The sequence below is a fragment of the Sinocyclocheilus grahami genome, unplaced genomic scaffold, assembly GCF_001515645.1.
Source record: "Sinocyclocheilus grahami isolate Dianchi unplaced genomic scaffold, SAMN03320097.WGS_v1.1 scaffold384.1, whole genome shotgun sequence".
NCBI lineage: Eukaryota > Metazoa > Chordata > Actinopteri > Cypriniformes > Cyprinidae > Sinocyclocheilus > Sinocyclocheilus grahami.
The window spans coordinates 682,902-703,504 of NW_015505563.1; the positions used below are offsets into that span (position 1 = coordinate 682,902).

Below are 20,603 nucleotides of genomic sequence, written 5' to 3' on the forward strand. Positions count from 1 at the left end.
CTCAACATGACTTAAAATTATTTAAAATAATACTAAAATGAGCTAAAACAACTAAACAGCAAGATATTGCTTATTTTAATTTCCGGATTCCCATGGACTTGTAAAACCTGAATATATGAGAAAGTTCAATTTTACAAGTAAGATTTCTAGACCTGGAAATTATATAATAATATAAATGAATAAAATAAAGTGCCATGGGCATTTGTGTAATAAATATAAATTTGTCTAGTTACGCCAAGCAATTAATTTTTTTGCGATTATACTTAGTTTATTTTATTATTTTTTTTCTTTTCAAAAACTATGATTGCCCATGAAATTAAATAGGTTTTTAAAACTAAATTAGGGCTTGGGGGGCTTTTAAAATGGTTGTGGACAGTGGAGGGCTTTTGAGTCAAAAGGTTGAGAAGCACTGATCTAAACAGTTATTTCATTGCTTATCAAACTATTATATTTTCTCTCAAATAACAAATAAAAATATCAAATGCTAAAAAAAAAAACAATGCTTATGAGCAAACTTACACAAAAACTGCAACTGCAGAACTCAGACCACCATTCACTAAGTTCTTCATATTTGTTTATTAAATATTTAGGCTGATTTGATCCAGCTACCAGTATGTGTGTTTTACACATTTTACCTTGTTTAAATCCATTCTATTCCACAGATTTAACTCACAAATTCACAAAATTCATATTCAGACAAATTCATATGCAAACATATGGAACAGACAGGCCTTGTTTTGGATATAAGAGTTATTTACTGTTCTACTGAGTTTGTGTGTGCATGCATTTTGAGTTTGTGTGTGCTCGTGAACACATGGTGAGGGTCAGGGCGTCACGCCAGAGCTCCAAATGCTCAAGCCAATCAGAATCAAGAGAAGCACCCTCCAGACTGCGGAGAAAAGTGCCGTGCTAGCTCGGTTCTGTCCTCCAACATTATCAGCTGAAAGAGCTGAAAAGAGCCCTAATGGAGAGAGAACAAGCGTGGAACGCAGACTGATGTCTGAGCCTGCTGATGTCTTTGTTAAGGGTCTCACACAAAGCTGCAGATTCACACTATGACATCCTTCAAAGTTGCAGCTCTTGGATTTATGAATATGTTTCCGCTGACTCGTGTTTTTGATGCCGCTGCGCCACTTTCCTTTGTCTTTGAAAAGTAAGAAAGATATTTTTCACTTATTATGTCCATCTCAATCCCACATAAAACTGGTTGTGTGGTTTTTATGCAAACCTACTGACTCATGGTCCAATCACTGACCATGTCACTATCAACAATAGGGACTTCTTTTTGTTTCGTTTTATTTTTTTTTATTTAGACCTTTAGATTTTTACTTATCCTGCCAAAATCTTTACTCTATATATACACGAATGTTCAAACGAATGGGGCTTTTGAAAATGTTTTATGCTCACCAAGGCTTTATTTGATCAAAAATACAATACAAATACAATAATATTGTGACATTTTAAATAACTGTTCTCTATTTGGATATATTATAAAATTGAATTTATTCTTGTGATGGCAAAGCTGAATGAGCAGTTGTTACTCCAGTGTCACATGATCCTTCAGAAATCATTCTAATATGCTGATTTAGTGACCAAGAAACATTTCTCGTTGTTATCAATATTGAAATCAGTTGTGCCGCTTAATATTATTGTTGAAACCGTGATGCATTTTTTCCCAGGATTCTTTGATGAATAAAAACTTCAAAAGAACAGCATTTGAAATAGAAATGGAAATATTACTTCTAACAATATAAATGCCTTTACTGTCTCTTCTGATAAATTTAATTCATTCTTGCTCAATAAAAGTAATAATTTCTTAATACAACCTTAATGACCCCCTAGAAACTCTAGAAAGGTGAGATTTGGTACATTTTAATACATCTATAATTAATAACAAATGTGTTTTTAACACCTGAGCAGTGATGCCCTGCAGCTCATGAGTCATCTCTCCAGTCAGAAACCACACCACACTCCTACTTTTCTATCACTCTGTACTGGAGAAAAGAGGCTTTTCTCTGTAATCCCTATTTCAGTTTCTCTGTCTCCGATCACCCCTCCACCCCCATTCCCTCTCTCTCGTTGTTTATTTTTTTCTCCAGTTGTAAATAAGCTGCAGTGAGGGAGTTATGCTGCGGTTAAATATCACTGAAAGTGCCAAACATGTAAACTCTCTTAACTGCGAAGGATTGTGCGCCCCTAGTGGTCTTATAGTGTAAATAGTGTTTTTTCACCTGAACATTTATATGTTGTATGCTTTTACTTTAGCGTTTTAGAGGTTGCTATTCAGAGGTGGATTAATCTCATGTTTTCGCCATTGATCTGGTTGTTAAAAGAGCTCTGGAACATCCTGTCAGTTTATTAGTTTCATAACAGCTGTGATTAAGGGTTTTAAAGAGAATGTGATCTAGGGCAGCGGCAGCCAGAAGCAGGAAAAACTCCTCTTTTGATTAAATGTACAACTTGAACTATATCATTAAAACTAGTGATACAAGAAGTTCTACTTTGAAAGATACATTGGGGTCACATGAACCATTGGAAATGGCTTTTAAATGTAAGATTATTTGAAATGAGGAAACCTTAGGATTTTTAACGTTTTAAAATTAAGAAATATTATGACAAAATTAATTCTGCACTATTTCTATTTCACTAATCAAGTAAGCAAATTTATGACACTGATCATGTGAAGTCCTTGGTACAAAAGGTCAGATGTTCTTGCTTCCATTGAAGCACAAGATGATCTTTTGGAACATCCACTCAAATCATGCAGAATAACATGGATCATCAGATTTTGTGGAGCTCTTGCCAGACTTGTGGAGTTCATACCAGTTTGAGTACATGTTGTTATTACAGGAATAAGGGGCTCATGTTAATTCATGTTAATTTTAACATTTCACAATTGTTATGCTGGCCATATGTAATGAAGAATGTTGTATTAAATTAGACATAAATTTACCAGGGGTTTTATATGTTTGTTTGTATGTCAGGTAATTGTAAATTTGAATGTTTTTTTTTTTTGGATTAATTTTTCTTTTTAATGTTAATGGTGTTCTCATAGGGTTTGTATTTTGCTGGATTAATACCTTTTTGTTTTTGAAAATTGAGATCCAAAGCCTTCTGTCTCAAGCTGTTTTGATTATACTATTCTGGTCCACAATTGTAGAAATGGCTCTTTGGCTGCCTCAAAAAAATTGACTCGAGGAACAATAGTTTTTAGGTTGAAAATTGATGATCTTGTCAAGGACTGTTTCAGTTAGCACATGTAAAGTATTGTGTCTAAAGGCCATTGTTTTTTAATTTTTCTGATTGGAAATTTTTTTCGATTGTGGCTTTATAGAGGCCATTTCTAAAAAATCTCCATCATCACAGGGAACTATTATGGCACACCTCGGCCAGTCCACATCGGTCCTGACAGTCCCCCCATTACATACCAGGAACATCGAAATCTCCTGAGGAACTTCCGTACCCGTAGCAAATCGCTCAGCAACCTGGAAAAGGCAGTGGAGGAAGGGGACAACAGCGAGGAAGACTCTGGTCTTTCAGGTATTCAGCTGTTGGGTTCACCTTTATTTTGAAATGAGTTGTTTTTATTTCTTAAACAAGTATTTTTAAGTGCAAGCAACTTCCTATCTCATGGTACAGTAATATATTTAGGAAACATTTTCTGTTGAGATTGGGATCTTCTCTTTTTTTATCAGGGTCTATAACTTATGGTGTACCCCAAGACACAAGTTTAGGTCCTTTTAATTTTCTCCTCTATATGTGCTCCCCTTAAGTTAATTTTTTTTCCAAAATTAAGTATCTCCTTCCACTGTTTCACAGACAATACATTTATCTTCTAAAAGCCATTGTTAAAACTAACATAAAACTTAAAGCCTAACTTTAAGCTAAAGCCAATGAGAAGTTACTTTGTTGTTGCTTAAATATTGTGTGCAATATACAGTATGTTGAGTTTTTGTGGCATGCTGAATCTTCCAGCATTTCTGAATTTGACTGAGGTTTTTAACCATTTTGCAATTTAAACCCACAGTTTTTGAACACTCAACCAGGACATGCTTACATTTTTATGTTTTTGACATAAAAAACTATGGAATTGTATTTAGGATTTATGCCTTTCTCATATTAGAGCTGGCAAGAGGAGAGTAACATGAACAGTGTGACCTCTTGCTGGCCTGAGTTTGCCTAAGCTTATACAAGACGGCTGCATCTCGTCATGTTCACTGTACTTTGTTTCCCAGCGGGGTCTGTAGGAGCCAGCAGTGCCCCTCCCACCACCATTGTCTCACCTAATCAGACTTGGGATTCAGGTGGTGGGCGGGATGGAGGGGTTGCCATGGAGAATGGAGCACGTGGAGGGGCATTGCCTGAAAACTGGGAGCTGGCGTTCAGTGACACGGGCGAACCCTATTACATCAAGTGAGTCAGCAGGGGGAGAAGGAAAATATAAGACGTATAGTGAGAAATAGAGTGGGCAAGAATAGAGACAGAAGGTCATTTGCTTCTTCCAGTAATCAAAGATTATAGTCAAAGTTGACATAATGCCTTTGTATGTCACATTGGATTTTTGACATGCAAAGGCGACTTTTGAACTTTAAGATGTGCTTCAATGAGAAATGTTTAATTCAGTGGGGGGCATACAGTTATCATGTTGGAGGTAAATGTGATTATTTTGTATTTTTGATGCAAAAAAGGATGAAATTTGAACTCTAAGATGCACGTCAATGAAAAATGCAGAATCTTTGCCTGGCCCTATGAAAATTATGTTCAGTTAATGGGGTTATTTTGTATTTTTGATTAAATTGTGTAAAAAAAGGGAGACATTTGAACTTTAAAATGCACGTCAATGAAAAATGCATAATATTTGCCTACATCTATGAAAATTAAGTCCGCTTAATGTGGTTATTCTGTATTTTGATGCAATTTTGTGTAAAATAAGGGCGACATTTGAACTTTAAGATGCACGTCAGTGAAAATTGCATAATCTTTGCCTTTATTAAAATTAAGTCCTCTTAATGTTTATTGCTCTCAGAACTGTGGTTGTATTTCATCTTAAAGTTGCTGATAAAATCTTGTGAGGGGAAAAAAGTCTCTCCCATTTTTCAGCCATAACTCGAAGACCACAAGCTGGCTGGACCCAAGGGCTCAGGGCAAAGAGATTGTCAGCAAGACAGAGTGTGAGTGTATATGTGTGCATGTGTGTGTGAGCTTGGCTCCTCTCCAATTTTTGCCCCCAAACATACTCTCGCTCTCTCTGCAGTCTTCACACAAAGATTAATGACAAACCTTCCTGGAGCCATTTAGTCTTTCTCTCACGCCTTCGTCTTATCCCTTGTTTCCTTTACCTTTCAAACCTTATCCACGATCCCCTCATCTCTCCCCACTCGCCCATTCACTTTCCATCTCCCTTTATCCTTTAATGTTATCTATCACTCAAAGCACGCTCTCTTAGATTTGAGAAGGTCATGTCTGCTATCATCACTTCTGAGCTGAGTGATCTTCAGAAGTCATTTTGTCTGTTACTATGCACATATGTGTAGGAAGCCCATGTGTGCAAATACATTTATGTGCATAAATATCTGAAATCTAATTTAACCACAAGGAAAAAAGTTTTAGAAGTTTGAAAAACATAGTGTGTAGTATATATGGTATACTGCCTACTGTTGTGAAACCATATACATTTTGTAGGTTTGAGATGGTAGCATACTGTATTGTCACATGACCTCTTTACATTGCATGTTTAATTCAGCGGTTGGAGTCCAGTTATCATGCTGGACGTAAATGTGGTTACTTAAAATTTTTAGATGCAATTTTGAGGAAAAAATTTAATGTTTGGCAGTCTGTTCAAATAATGAATGAAACAAACTGAAAGAAAAAGGTTAAAAAAGTGCTCTGTTGTATGCTGCACATTTTGCCAGTACTGCACATTTTACTGCAGAATATAAAAAGTGTGTGATTGAACATTTTATACAGAGTATAACCAGTACAGCCCACATCCCAGCAGATGGCACTGTTGTTTAGCAATCAACTCCATCCTGAAACACTGTAGTGTAGGCGGTTTGGCTTAAAGGCATTGCTAAAACTCTGTGGACTTAGCATCTCATGTATAGATACTTACTTTTATGTTTGTTTGTTGTGTGTGTGTGTGTGTGTGTGTGAACTAGTACCTGCATTCACAGACCAACCATCTGACCTGAAGGGCTATTCCATACACACCCGCCTGTCGAAAGGGCCTCGTGGCTTTGGCTTTAACATTGTGGGTGGCAGTAGACCTCGAGAGTTCCTGCAGGTGTACAGCGTCACCCCTGGAGGCCCGTCTACACTCAAAGCAGGTGAGTTTTAACCCTGTGTCCTTTTAAAAAAACATAAAACAGATGCAGCTGGCACTGTATTGCAAACACTACCACACAAAAAGCTAAAAGCAAATTATAGCAGTGATTAGGATCTAAAATATAAACGGCACGATGTTCCAATGGTGGGTGAATTTAGGCATAAATATTTCTTAATAGTCATGTAAAATTACTACTGTATTATTATTATTATTATTATTAAATTATTATTCAGTAAAGCCGTTTTTGTTATTTAAAAGAAAAATGAAAAAGCAGTCATTTCATGTTAAATTGCTCTCGTCTTTCCTCAATATGACACTTTGCACAAGCATATTCAGGAATATTATGATGATGATTATTCTTATTTTTCAGTAAAGCTGTTTTTGTTATTTAAAAGGAAGAAATGGCATGAATCAGTCTTTTTTTAATGTTAAATTACTTGTTTTTCCTCAATATGACACTTTGCACAAACATATTCACAGAGGCATCAACTAATGTTTAATGTTTCCATCCGGCTACTTTTATTCTAATTTCACAATGAGAACAATCAAAATTTTAAATAGAAAGTTGGTGAAATAATACTACTAATAAAAAAAGAATCAAGGATTTCCCTGCATGCCACATTCATATTACCCTGGCAACACGAGTATTCCCTTTTGGAAACTGCTAAGTGGCTTCTGCTTTTTGCTGCTTCTGTATAAATCTGCAGTAGAGGAGATGGCACTTCAACGGTCAGTTCTTTAAATATTTATAGACTTATGACAGATATAATAATTTAATAACACACAGATTTGTGCAGGGGGCTCTTAAGGACATTGTGAATCATATGTGATGTAATGGTACTGCTGACTTTAACATCCTCTTTTTATGCTTAGAAGACAAAAAGCCCCATAGATCTGAATTTAAGTCAGATCATTTATAGATGGCAGAAAAACCAGGGGAGAGAAAAGGACTGGATGGATAAAAGATCGATTTTACCACGGGAGCATGAGCTGTTTGCTTTTCTCCTCTCCCCATCCTTTAATCTATCCCTCCAATCCTCACTTTTATTTTAGGCAGGAAATCCCTTGACATTCTTTCTCTCTCTCTCTCTCTCTCTCTCTGGATTAGAGAGAGAGAGTGTGTGTGTGTGTGTGTATTTGGTGATTTGCAGGGTCTCATGGTTTGAATCTGCTCATCTGCTCTTAATCCAGATGGGCCTCTAGGTTTTAATCTGCTTGTCTCTTACACACAACACTGTCCACTCACGTGTACTAACAAAACCAAACACACACACACACACACACACACACACACACACACACACACACACACACACACACACACACACACACACTCATTTATCATTAAAGGGGTCACATGGTACCTTAACTAAATTCCTTTGAGGTTTGTCTTTTTTTGTACCAAAATTTCTATTTAATTTTTTTAGTTTAGTTTAGTTGATAAATTCTTTTTTTTTAATTGATTTTAGTTGTTATTTCTTTTATCATGACCATTTTCAACCCTCTCTGACCCTTAGTTCACAAAACTCAGACAAAGGTCAGACTTTTTCGACTGGTAGGAAATTTTGAAAGTTACAGCAGGATTTATTGTTCACTGAATTTCTTAAATTTAAAAAATTAAGGACATTTTGATTCCTCATTATACTGATTGGTTATGATTTCCCACATGTGTAAATCCAAATGTTTCTCGCTCTGTCTCTCTCTCTCAGCGGACATCCTAGTGTACATCAATGACTCATGTGTGCTGGGTCTGTCCCATAAAGAGGTTGTAGAAATGCTAAAATCCGTCCCCATGGGTCACAGTGTGGACGTGGTTCTCCGTCGAGGTTACCCAATGCTCTATAACCCTGATGGCTGCCCCAAAACCAGCCTCTCCTCCACTTCTGACCCAACCAGCACCAACCCTACAGCCCCTGGGTCTGCTCAATCCCATGTCCAACATCCCGATGGACACCAGCCTGGCTTGGTGAACCTCAACCGCTCCATGTCCCACCACAACAACTTCTACCCCCGCATGCAGAAAGAGTCCTTGGATGCTAATGGAAACACAGCACCCCAGCTTTCATACGCAATGGCCAATGGAAATGTAGTGGGAGGGACTATAGCGATGGGGGCAGTGACTTCTTCAAATGCCCCTCCTCCATCAGAGCGGATGAGCTCCAGTCATAGCGATACGGAGGTCTGCTCTGTTGTCACGCGCAGGTAACCAGAATGACATTTCAGACTGATTGAGTTATCGTTTTTAATAATAAATAATATTAGAAATATTAATATAATAAATAATGTTCATTAATGATGGTAATCATGGTTGTGATATTAATAATAATTGTTATTATAATTAATATTGTTGTTGTTGTTGTTAATAATAATAATTATCATTAATGAACATGGTGATAATAATATTAAAGGGGTCATATGATGCGATTTCAAGTTTTCCTTTCTCTTTGGAGTGTTACAAGCTATTCGTGAATAGATAAGATCGCTAAAGTTGCAAAGACTAAAGTCTCAAATAGGGCTTGGCGATATAGCTAAAAAATGTATCAACGATATAATGTTTCATATCGTTCTGTATCGATAATTATTAACATTTGTATAACCTTTTGTAAAACAAAGCAATATATATTTTTTTTACATTTAATCACTGTATTTTTAAATTAACCCAATTTATTGAGACAAACAACTAATATTTTTTGTTTTAACAGTCAAACACACAATAAAAATGTAACTAATATTTAATTTCTAATGTTTTATATGCAGATTAAATAGGTTTTAAGGAAACTTTTGGCTTGTCTCCCGAGGCCACAGGAGGGCGCAATGAGCAAAATAATACAGCACATTTAAATTGTCAACGCAAGGAAATAAATGTCTATAAAAAAAAACTGCATTACGTCTACATTAACTCATATAAATTCCGTAAATTGCATAAACGGTTATGAACAAAAGAGCATCATGTATTTATGCATTACTTAATACAAAGAGCCAAATCGCCCATCACGCAGATTGCATTTAAAAACATAAGAGACGCAGTGAAAAGGAATAAACCTCGACAAATTCGCGACGTGCTTTCTAAAAGTTTAAACTGTTTTAACTTTGCATGGCTACATCTCTTGTGTGAGATGCGAGTGCAACAGTCATATTTGTCCGTCTAAAAAATGAGGTGAATATGCATCTGTGTGAATGGCTTGGTTTCGGTTTTCACCTAATCAAGATCTTCTCCGCATTGAGCTTCTATCTTTCTCTAATATTTTGAATGCATAACACAGCAGCGGCGCATCTCGTGGGCTAAATTAACAAAACATTAAAATGCAACGTCACTTACATCGTTATCACCGCATCTCGCGCACCACTGATGATGCTCCCTATTGCACACCTAACATTCAAATGCAAATGTTTATTTTAAATTTGACTAATATAAATTTTTTTTATTCACAATCTCCGCATCACAGGCAGGCACAGCACTCAATTCGGCATGTGTTCGTGTTTGTGTGTGCTGTCTGCGTCACTCATAGCACGAGCCTATATCGTGCACTATATCAAACATGTTTTATATCGTTATCGAAGAAGGTGTACCGTCGATAAATATTGATACCGTTTTATCGCCCAGACCTAGTCTCAAACCCAAAGAGATATTCTTTATAAAAGTTAAGACTCGTCCACGCCCTCCTAAAACGGCTCGTTTAAACACGCCCTCACATGTCTACGTCACTGTGTGGGAAGATTTGCATAACGCCGCCCAAATGTTCACGCAAAGAAAGAAGGCGTAACTTTATTGTTGCTGCCACCGCCGCCACCATGTTGTGAAGACTTGTGTTTCATTGCGAAAGCTAAAATACTTTGTTTGGCCTTCCAAAAGAGGACACGACTAGAAATCAGTGGTTAAGTTGTATTTACAACACTGTTCCAGAACAGTTCAACCCAAATATTCAGATGTGTGCAGCACATTTTATGGAGGACTGTTTCCTGATCTTGGTAGAGTAGACTACAATGCTGGCTGTTCTGACTCACAGACTGTAAGTACGTTTTCATATTTAAAGAATTAGCCACTGATGATTCAAACGCGAGTTTTGGGCAGTGTAGAGTAGCGCTTGTTGTTTGTAATTTCTCCGATCACAAATGCAGCGATGCAACGCGTAAAAAGACAGTATAATAATAAGTATAATAAGTATATTATACAGTATAATAAAAAGACAGTCATTATAATCCGTAATTATGTCTCCACTGGATGCAACAAATGCCTCGTTTATAATGGGTTTTAATGTTTTTGTCTCGTCGCTCCGGCCGGACAGGGCATCACAATATATGGTAAGGGGCATAACATTTCCGTCACACGCTTAAGGTATTCGGCCAATCAAAACGCAATGGATAGCTGGCCAATCAGAGCATACCACACTTTTCAGACCGATGAGCTTTTTAAAAATCAACGCTTTTCAGAAAGGCGGGGCATAGAGGAGAAACAATAGTATGTGGAAAATAATGTGTTTTTTTAACCTTAAACCGCATAAACACATTTCATTACACCAAACACACAAAATAATGTTCTTTTTAGCAACATCAATAAATAATAATAGTAATATAAAACCACGTTTGTTCATTATTATATTAATAATAATTATAATCAATTGACTTGTTTGTGATATTATTATTGTTATTATAACCATGTTTATTAATATTAAGGATTATTATTAATAATAATTAATATTATAATTAATAATATTAAATAGTAGTAATAATAATAATATCATAACCATGTTCAATAGGGAAGATGAAGAATATGATCATAAATTATTACCATAATACCATAACACTAATAATTAATAAGAACAAAATGATGATGATTATTATTATTATTATTGTTGTTGTTATAACCATGCTTATTCATGATTATTATTATTATTAATGAACATAATTAATATTAATTGCAATAAATATGATCATTTTAAAATACAATGAATAAACATTGTTATAACTAAAATAATAATAATAATAATAAAAACACTAATAATTGATAAGAACAGAATAATAATTATTATTATTGTTATAACCATGTTTATACATTATTATTATTAATAAACATGGTTAATATTAGTAATAATAAATATTATCATTATTTTTTTAAATAAAACAAATAAACATTGTTATAATAATAATAATAATAATATCATGACCATGTTCATTAATGATTATTATTACAGTACTATTATAATTATTAATATTTTATCTTTATTGATGCTGTTCTTTTTACACAATCATTTATTTCTTCCACTCTTCATCTAGAGCTTCCCTTGTCCGAAGCTACAACAACAACTCTCTTCCAGCTCCTTCTCACGCCCATCACAGTTCTAAGTCTTCCGAGAGTGATCTCTCCTCTGCTGTGCTCCCGCTGCCCCAGCCTGAGGTGGGTCCTACCGCCCCGCCAGGAGCGCCCAGCACCCAGCGGCCTCCAATGCCCCAAACATCTCTTGCTGTTGCACCCCCAACCGAGCACCCACCCTGTGGTTTCAACGGGTGTCCAGCCAACAATCCACCGCGACCTCTTCCGGGTGGCCTAGGGTCCCCCGGAGCCCCAGGTGGGGTAGGCTGCGGTGGAGGGGGTGAGCTGGTACCTGTGGCCTTGGGCAGGAGTGAGGGAGGGGGTATGGGTTTCAGTGTGACGGCTGGGGGGCAGGGAGGGCAGCTGGCGGTGGTGAAGAGAGTTTGGGACAGACGACAATGCCATTCCCTACAGCCAGGGGACGCCATTATTAAAATCAACGGCGCTGATGTGCAGAGTCTCAGCTTCGCACAAGTAATTCATTAACTCTTCGGGTCTGTTTCTGAAGCTCTTCCCTCATCAACCTTACATATTTGAATCCTTGCAAATGTTCTTTTTTTAATATGAACAGGTGCAGCGAGTGCTGCAAGAACATACTAAACAGGGTGAGGTGGTCTTACTGGTTTACAGAGGAGGTGAGTGTCTATGAATAAATTTTCTATATTATTCCATAAAAAAACAAACAAAAAGAATTGTCCATTTTGATTTCATGGTCACTTTAAAATGTTGTATTATTTAATCTAAATAAATTACTGAAAACTTTATAATGTTTAGTGTGAAAAATTAATGGGAGATGTGAAAGAAAATTTGTAACATTTGTTATTATTTATTAATGTTTCATTGCTATTTTAACAATGTCAATTAAGAATAATTGTGCAACTGAATACAAACCATAGTAAAAAAAAAACGGCAAAAAATATTTCAACTGAAAAAATTCTGTGCAATGTGTTTTGCAATATGTAATTATAACACTATGGAGGAAAACAATGAAGTTCAAACAAATGTCTAATGTTAAAAACTTATATAACTAATACATATAGTCATATAAGTAAGGTGTGTAAAATATCCAATTTAAATGCAGTTGAATATCATATTGGCTGATACCATTAAATTAAACAATAATATTAAATAAAAAATAATAATATTGTCTGATAACCAGTATAATATAATATAATGTAATATAATATAATATATAATGCAAGTAGCTAAACACACATTAATTATATGTATTTCTGATGATTATATTTATTATGATTTCTATGTAAATAGAAAAACATATCAAGAAAAATCTGTGTGACATTCATACAATTACACAGAACACCATGCATCCTGCCTCTATCGCTCATCACTATCCTGTTCTCTCTCAGGTTCTCTTTGTTCCCCAGGCTCTCCAAATGCCTATAAGAGACCTCCTCCCTCCCTGGGCACCCCTGATCTGACCTCGCCCTCCTCCGATGGTGCTGTGCCCAGCCAGAGCACCCTCTCTCCCTCCTCACCTTGCGGTGACCTCCCCAACCTGGTCCAAAGCACCAGCTTCCTGGACTCCGTGCCCGTGACCCTGACCCTAGAGCCCCGGGACTGGATAGGAGTCGAGGACGGACCTGCTCAGTGGAGCCGTACTGCTCCCTCTAATCTCGGCGCAGTATCCAAAAGCCATGTAGACACGAGGGGAGCGATCTCTTCCAGAGCGATGGAGGTAGAGTTGAGACGGAGACCAGGAGAAGGATTCGGGTTTGTCATTGCATCCCAGGACGTAATGAATGGAAGTAAGTACAGGCTGGGTTGAGCAGGATCTGCATTTAGGATTTCTGGCCAGTGGATGTGACCTTGTGACCTTTGTTTTAACTCTGGTTATTCTGGTATTTGGAAGCCAAGAGAACATTTAATACATTAATACAATGTTATATCAAAACTAGGGTTCTGGAAATATATCCTACTTTCTGTCTCCATGAAGTAATTATCACAAAGGGAGATAGTATATAATCCTGCTTTGCTCCATGCTTGGAGTCCAGGTGAATTGTGAAAACAATATTTTCAAGAAAAAGGGCATTTTACCCCTCTAAGCATGTTGGTCATCTGAGTCATGCCATTATGCAATAAGCATGTGCACAAAAATCCCTAATTAGCAGACTAATTATGAGTTCTTTCACTTGATTTGTGGCTTTTGCTCTTTACAGTTGTTTTTAATTAGTCATAAATATACATGTATGATTTGTACCTCACTGCTGTAACTGTTGAGGATGAAAGTTAAATATAAATGTAGGATAAATTCAAGTCCAAATGAGGTCAAGGTTTGTGTCCAGCAGTTCTTGTATTTGTGAAACGACAAATGGAACAGTTTCCTGAGTGCACAGTTTTTCCTGTTTTCTTAGTTTTTTCTTGTGCATTGTCCTTTGTTCAGTTGTTTAGTAGTTCAGTACTTGTTCACTGTTATTTGCGTCTTATATTGTTTCTTCTGTAACACAGAGATTTGCAAGAAAGAGCCATTGACTTTGGTCTGTTTTGGGTGTTTATGGTTTTGTTACATTTTCTAAAAGTTTACGTAGCTACTGTACTTCATAGAACTAAATGTTTACATAAAGTTTCTGGTAACTAGACAGTGCATCTGACATACAAATTTAACACACTGAATATGTAATTTAGTAATTGATGGTATTTAGTATAACACTATAATATTACTTTATCCAAAATGCCTATTTTCAGTTGTAACATCCAAATGTCCAATGTACTTAAGTTGTAGAAACATTTGTGCCTTCAGTGCAATAATATATATAATTTTGCAATAGACCAAAGTAGTATCAGCCAAATTTCTATGATTGATGATATTTATTAAAGATTTGGAATTGAATCAAATATGTACACCCATAAAAATAAATGGCAAAAGTTTGGGCATTTATTTGAAACCGAAATCTTTTGTAACATATTTTGTAACATTGTCTTTACTGTCACTTTAGATCAATTTAATGCATCCTTGCTGAATACAAGTATTAATTTCTATATGAAAAAAAATCTTAGTCCAAACTTTTTAACAGTATTTTGTGTGTGTGTGTGTGTGTGTGTGTGTGTGTATTGTTAGACATCCCAATATAGGGTTTTATATATCACACGCTTCCCTTCTCATGATGCTTCTTTTTTTGAGAGGATTCAGTGTAGTATTAAATCGCTCTTATTTGCTTTCACTCACCATCCCTCCCTCTCTCTCTCTCTCTCTCTCTCTCTCTCTCTCTCTCACACACTCTCTCTGCACTCTTTCACCCTCTCCCCCTCTCTCTTTTCCTCCGTTCAGTTTTGTCAGTGCAAGCGTCATCAGTGTCTCTACTCTAAGGGAAAAACACCTGAACAGTCCTTCTTTTCTAAGTTTCCTCACTGTTTTGTAAAATTATATGTAGATTAAAGTCTCAGTGATCTCAGGAATTCTCTGGATTTGAAGCTGGATTTAGAAACTCTTATCAGGACAACATGCTGGAAAGGCTTCAGGCTGCCCTGAAAACGGTGAAGGACACGAAACGTAAATACTATCTTACCTCTTATGGACTCTTATAATATCTGTATTCTGCTTAATTATTGACCTCGGTACTGTTTACTTTACAAACAAATGAATTATCTGCAGCTGTATCAAGTTTAGTGGTGATTTAGTGGATTTTAAACATTTCCTGGAACGTACGTTTCCTAAAGCTTTGTGATTTGTTTGTTTGAACTGAGTGTATTCAGGTAACAGTTTGTTCATGTGAGAGATAACAGGATGCGTGTTTTGCATGTGTTGCATTGTATCCGTAGTCTTTGAGCTCTCCAGGATAGTTCTTCTGAAGTGCTCCCCTTCTGATTACATCTTGGTACTTTTTATACTTCAGAGCGTCCTGGAGATGGGGTTCACCTGGGCTCTCACATGCCTGAAATATTTCCACTGGCAGTGCCAATGAAAGGCTTAATTCTTCTGTTATGTGTTGGACCAGTGAACAAAGAATCATCCACACTGTAGAACGGTCCAAATTTCTGCTTACAGACTTCAATAGCAATGAACAGAAAAAAACCTTGAAGCATAGTGTACTCTATAAGTATTTATATGGAACTCCAGGGTATTTTCAAGAATACCATTGTTCGTCCATGGTACAAGTCAAACAAGTCCCTTGGTACTACAGTACATGGTATATTCAAAATACTGTGGTAGTCCCATGTTACTTTTTGGGACCGGGTTTTTTTTTTTTTTTGTAGATATATTTTTGTGTATTGTTTATTCATTACAAAAAAGCACTGTGGTAGTACCATGGTACAGTGATAATATCACATGGTAACACTATAGTATTTTGAAATTGACCAAGGTACTACAATTCATGGTAACACTTTAAGGTGTCTATGTTACATGTACTTACTATTATAATAACAATAAATTATGCATAATTACATGCAAGTAACTCTAAGCCAAACCCTAAACCTAACCATATAGTAAGTACATGTAGTTAATTAATATTACTCAGTACTTAAATGCATAATTACACTGTAACAAGGACACCTTAAAATAAAATGTAGCCCAATTCCTTTACCATAGTATTTACGTGGTACTGCCATGGCACAAATCCAAACCATGGTATTACTAGTTTTTAGTATTGTTTGGCCATGGTAACATTTTTGTTTTCGTCTACCATGGTATTCTTTGAAATCTGTTGGAGTATCATACCAGAACACATGACTATGGTATCTCTATATTTTGGTATATTTTCAGTCTCTCAGTTAAATTATTAATGTTATGAGCTGCTCACCCTGAAAATCTCATCGTGTGTGTGAGATCATCTACATGAGGTAATTTGTAGGGAATGTGCAGTGTGTGTGTGTGTGTGTGGAACAGAGAAATTGAGAAACATTGCATGCTCTTCCAGTTATGCTCAATATAAGATTGTCTGTATCTTATCTGTATCCTCTCTATGTGCAATATCCTTAAGGCGTTGTCTTATGCCCGTTTCCATTTTTCAGAGGAACGAGTTGTTCTAGGGTCAGCTGATGCTGTTTCGTGAAGCTTAGCCGTGTTAACAGACATCACAAGTTCTGGATCATTGGTTGAGCATATTTTCTCAATGTCATGTGAGGTTTTGCATTGTTCATTTTAGTGCATATTTACATGCAAGGACTAATAAGCTGGATAAGATTAAATATTAAACAGATGGTTGGTTTTGCATCTTTGTCCCCAAAGGGATGCAAGCATGCTTGTATGTGGGTGTTTGAATGTTTATGATGCATTTTGTTTTGTTGGACATGTGTTTTGTATCTCTTTAGATTGAACGAATTGATTTCACACATTCTGTGCTGGGCACTTTAAGGCTGTCTCTGATACAAAGTTTCACTGCAGAATCAGATACCTGATCATTTGCTCTTGTTTACAGCAGTGTTGGGATTGTTTGTTTCTGCAGGGTCAGCCTGATGTAAATGGAGTGTTTGGGTCTGATGATCAGTCACCATAAGCTTTAATGCCGTGATCTGCATCTGTGTGTTTCAGCTCTATAATGCGTACTTGTGTGTGAATTTTTTTTTATTTGTTTTTGCTCCTTGTTTTTAAAGATAGAAAAGTATTAATACACACTTGGTCACTTGTTGTTAAGCAGATATTTTTATCACATGAGGGTGAGTAAATTGAGTCAGAGTTTTCCTTTATGGATGAACTATTTTTTAATGAAAATGTCAACAGACATTCACACTGAGAATACTGTACTTTTACATAATATTAGTTGAGACCTGCATTGCAAATTTAATCCAGACACATGTGACACAAATTGTCCTCTATTATTGTTTCTTTTCATTCATTCACTGGTCATGTACTCACTGAATCATTTACTCGCTGATCACTGAAGGGCGTTGTTAGTGCATTAAAGGGTTAGTTCACCCAAAAATGAAAATTAGCTTGTGTTTTACTCACCCTTGAGGCATCCTAGTTGTATATGACTTTCTTCTTTCAGTCGAATCCAGTCTGAGTTATATTAAAGGGGTCATATGACGTTGCTAAAAAAGAACATTATTTTGTGTATTTGGTGTAATGAAATGTGTTTATGCGGTTTAAGGTTAAAAAAACAAATTATTTTCCACATACTGGACATTATTTTTACAAAGCTCATCATTCTGAAAAGCGAGTTGTGCTCTGATTGGGCAGCTATCCAGTGCATTGTGATTGACCGAATACCTCAAGTGCGTGACGGAAATTTTACTCCCCTTACCATACTGTGATGCTGTGTCCCGGTGCAACGAGACAAAAAACAATAAAACCCATTAAAAACGAGGCATTTGTAGCATCCAGTGGGGACATAATTACTGATTATAATGACTTATACTGTCTTTTTACGCGTTGCGTTGCATCGCGCCGCATAAACATAAAACCATGTCTGCATTTGTGATCAGTGAAACGACAAACAACAAGCGCTACTCTACACTGCCCAAAACTCGCATTTGAATCATCAGTGGCAAATCCTTTAAATATGAAAACGTACTTACAGGAACGTGCCTCACACGGCTACGGGGGGGTGAATAAAGGCCTTCTGTAGCAAATTCATGTGTTTTTAAAAAAATATATATCCATATTTCAAACGTAATAAACACTTTTTTCTTCACTTCACTTTTCAAAACACTTTCGTTATCTGTCATACGCGGAAGCCGTTCCGGTGGATGACGTAGTACGTCGCGTTGCGTGATTAGTGACGAATGCGGAGAGAGAACAAAACAAAACGTCGGTCACGAATTAGAAGTACAAACCGTGGATTTGCAAAGAAAAATGTCGTAGGATTTCGATATACAGTGGGGAAAAAAAGTATTTAGTCAGCCACCAATTGTGCAAGTTCTCCCACTTAAAAAGATGAGAGAGGCCTGTAATTTTCATCATAGGTATACCTCAACTATGAGAGACAAAATGAGAAAAAAATGTGCGCTGCGCATTCGTCATAAGCTTTCCGCCGGAACGGCTTCCGTGTATGACAGATACCGGAAGTGTCAGAATAGTGTTTATTACGTTTGAAATATGGATATTGTTCTTACAAAAATGCATGCATTCACTACAGGAGGCCTTTATTCACCCCCGGAGCCGTGTGAGGCATGTTTTATTATGAATGCGTGCGTTTTATTTGACGACTTGTGGACTGTTCAACTGCAACACCCGCTGACTGCAATGATAGCGCTTGGAATAGACAGGACAATTTTCAATATAACTCCGACTGGGTTCATCTGAAAGAAGAAAGTCATATACACCTAGGATGCTTCAAGGGTAAGTAAAACACAGTCTAATTTAAATTTTTGAGTGAACTAACCCTTTAAGTATACAAATGTTAGAGAATGAGGGAGTTAAGGACCTTGGTTTGTTAAGCAGTGGTTCCATAAACTGGACACAGATTCAGAAGTTTTTAATTTCTGAACTGCTTAATGTTGGGGTTATTTTGTTATAATTATAACTAAAGCTGAAGTGTGTCATTTTAAATGGAATGACAAAAAAAGTACACACTTTTTAAACATATTTCCTCAAATACTCCCCCTCTTTGCCATTGGCTGGCTGATCAGATAGCCACGCCCCCAACTCACACTATTGGTTGAAAGGTCAGGCTGGTTGGAATATTGTTTTGAAAACACATTTTGGGAAATCAACCTAGTAATTGCTTATAGTTATTCTGTAGTAAGTTTACTTGAAGCTGAAGTGTGTCATTTCAAATCGAATTGCAAAAATACTGTTTTAGATTTCCTCAAATACTTCCCCTCTCTGCCACTGGCTGGCTCATCAGATAACCCCACTCCAAACCTACGCTATTGGTTGAACTGTTGTCGGGCTAGTTGGAATGTTCAAACAAGCAAAACAATGTTTTGAAAGGATTCTTCTGTATATGCATCTGCATAAGATACTGGAACAGGAGAAAGTATATTAACATAAACACTCTTTAATAATAACAATAACAATAGAAGCCCACAGGAGATCAGGTTTTTCTGACATGTGACAAAAGGTCATAATTTCAGCATGAGTCCTTCTGTTCTCTACTCTGCATGAGGAGTTTTGTTAGAGAGCTTCAGCCATCCTCTCTCGACCCCCATTTGAACTCGGCTTCCACAACACGCAAAACCTCTGTTCTTCCCGCCGAACCCTGTGGTGTGTGCAAAAACTAGGCTCTCATACAGCTCATTGGCTCACAGTTCAGGGGAAATCTGCCCAGACGTGAAATAACGGAGGCTCATGAATAGTGGAGGTGAACAGAAACAAGGTGTTGTGTAAAAGTTCTGAAGCGCGACCCAGTTATTCCACACGGTTAAAGAGTAGTTAAAGTTTCACCTGTGCTTTTGTTGTTTCAATAATTTGAATTATTGAAAGTCTTTTTGTGCTCTATTACTAATATACTGTGTGTGTGTATGTGTGTGTGTGTGTGTATATATATATATATATATATATATATATATATATATATATATATATATATTATTATTATTATTAGATTATTAGATTAAACATATTACTTTTATTTTCATATTTTATGGGACAAAGGAAAATCCATAAAATCTCTAGATCAGTAATTCACTATAAATGAATTTTCCAACTTTTCCAATTTTCATATATATATTATTATTATTATTAGTTTTATTTTTTTATTTTTTTTCAGTAGGTAGTGGAGATTTCCTGTACAAAACTGATACAAAATGCCTCTTTCAGTACTATACTGTACTGCTTTAGAAGGCATGCATGTCTTTCTGTGTCATTCATAACAGTGTGAATTTATAGGATTATGGGCAGTGTTTGATAACTGATTATGTAACAAACACCATATACCTTCATTAAGCCAAAATACTCTGATGTTCAGTAACTACAAATCCCAAAGAGCATTTCTCTTTATTTCAGAAAGCTGGGTCAGAAACAGCTGTACCCATCTATTCTTTATCTCTTTGTCATGAGGGAGACTTTTATGAAATTACATAAACCCCCTGTGCTGTGTTTATTAAATGGACCCCCCCCCCCCCCCC

At 36.4% G+C, this 20,603-nt stretch overlaps 1 protein-coding gene across 4 annotated transcripts in view; it reads left to right on the forward strand.

Annotated features, from left to right (window-relative positions):
- The window catches only part of LOC107549995 (membrane-associated guanylate kinase, WW and PDZ domain-containing protein 1-like), a 56,113-nt gene that overhangs the window by 14,067 nt on the left and 21,443 nt on the right, over window positions 1-20,603 (forward strand). For 2 of the 4 annotated variants that reach the window (XM_016231202.1, XM_016231205.1), the window contains exons 5-12: window positions 3,367-3,540; window positions 4,236-4,413; window positions 5,101-5,171; window positions 6,159-6,326; window positions 8,035-8,527; window positions 11,600-12,110; window positions 12,208-12,271; window positions 13,004-13,402. In XM_016231202.1, the coding sequence (XP_016086688.1) occupies window positions 3,367-3,540; window positions 4,236-4,413; window positions 5,101-5,171; window positions 6,159-6,326; window positions 8,035-8,527; window positions 11,600-12,110; window positions 12,208-12,271; window positions 13,004-13,402 (2,058 nt within the window). The remainder of the gene's footprint in view (window positions 1-3,366; window positions 3,541-4,235; window positions 4,414-5,100; window positions 5,172-6,158; window positions 6,327-8,034; window positions 8,528-11,599; window positions 12,111-12,207; window positions 12,272-13,003; window positions 13,403-20,603) is intronic. The other 2 variants (XM_016231203.1, XM_016231204.1) reach the window with 2 other exon arrangements.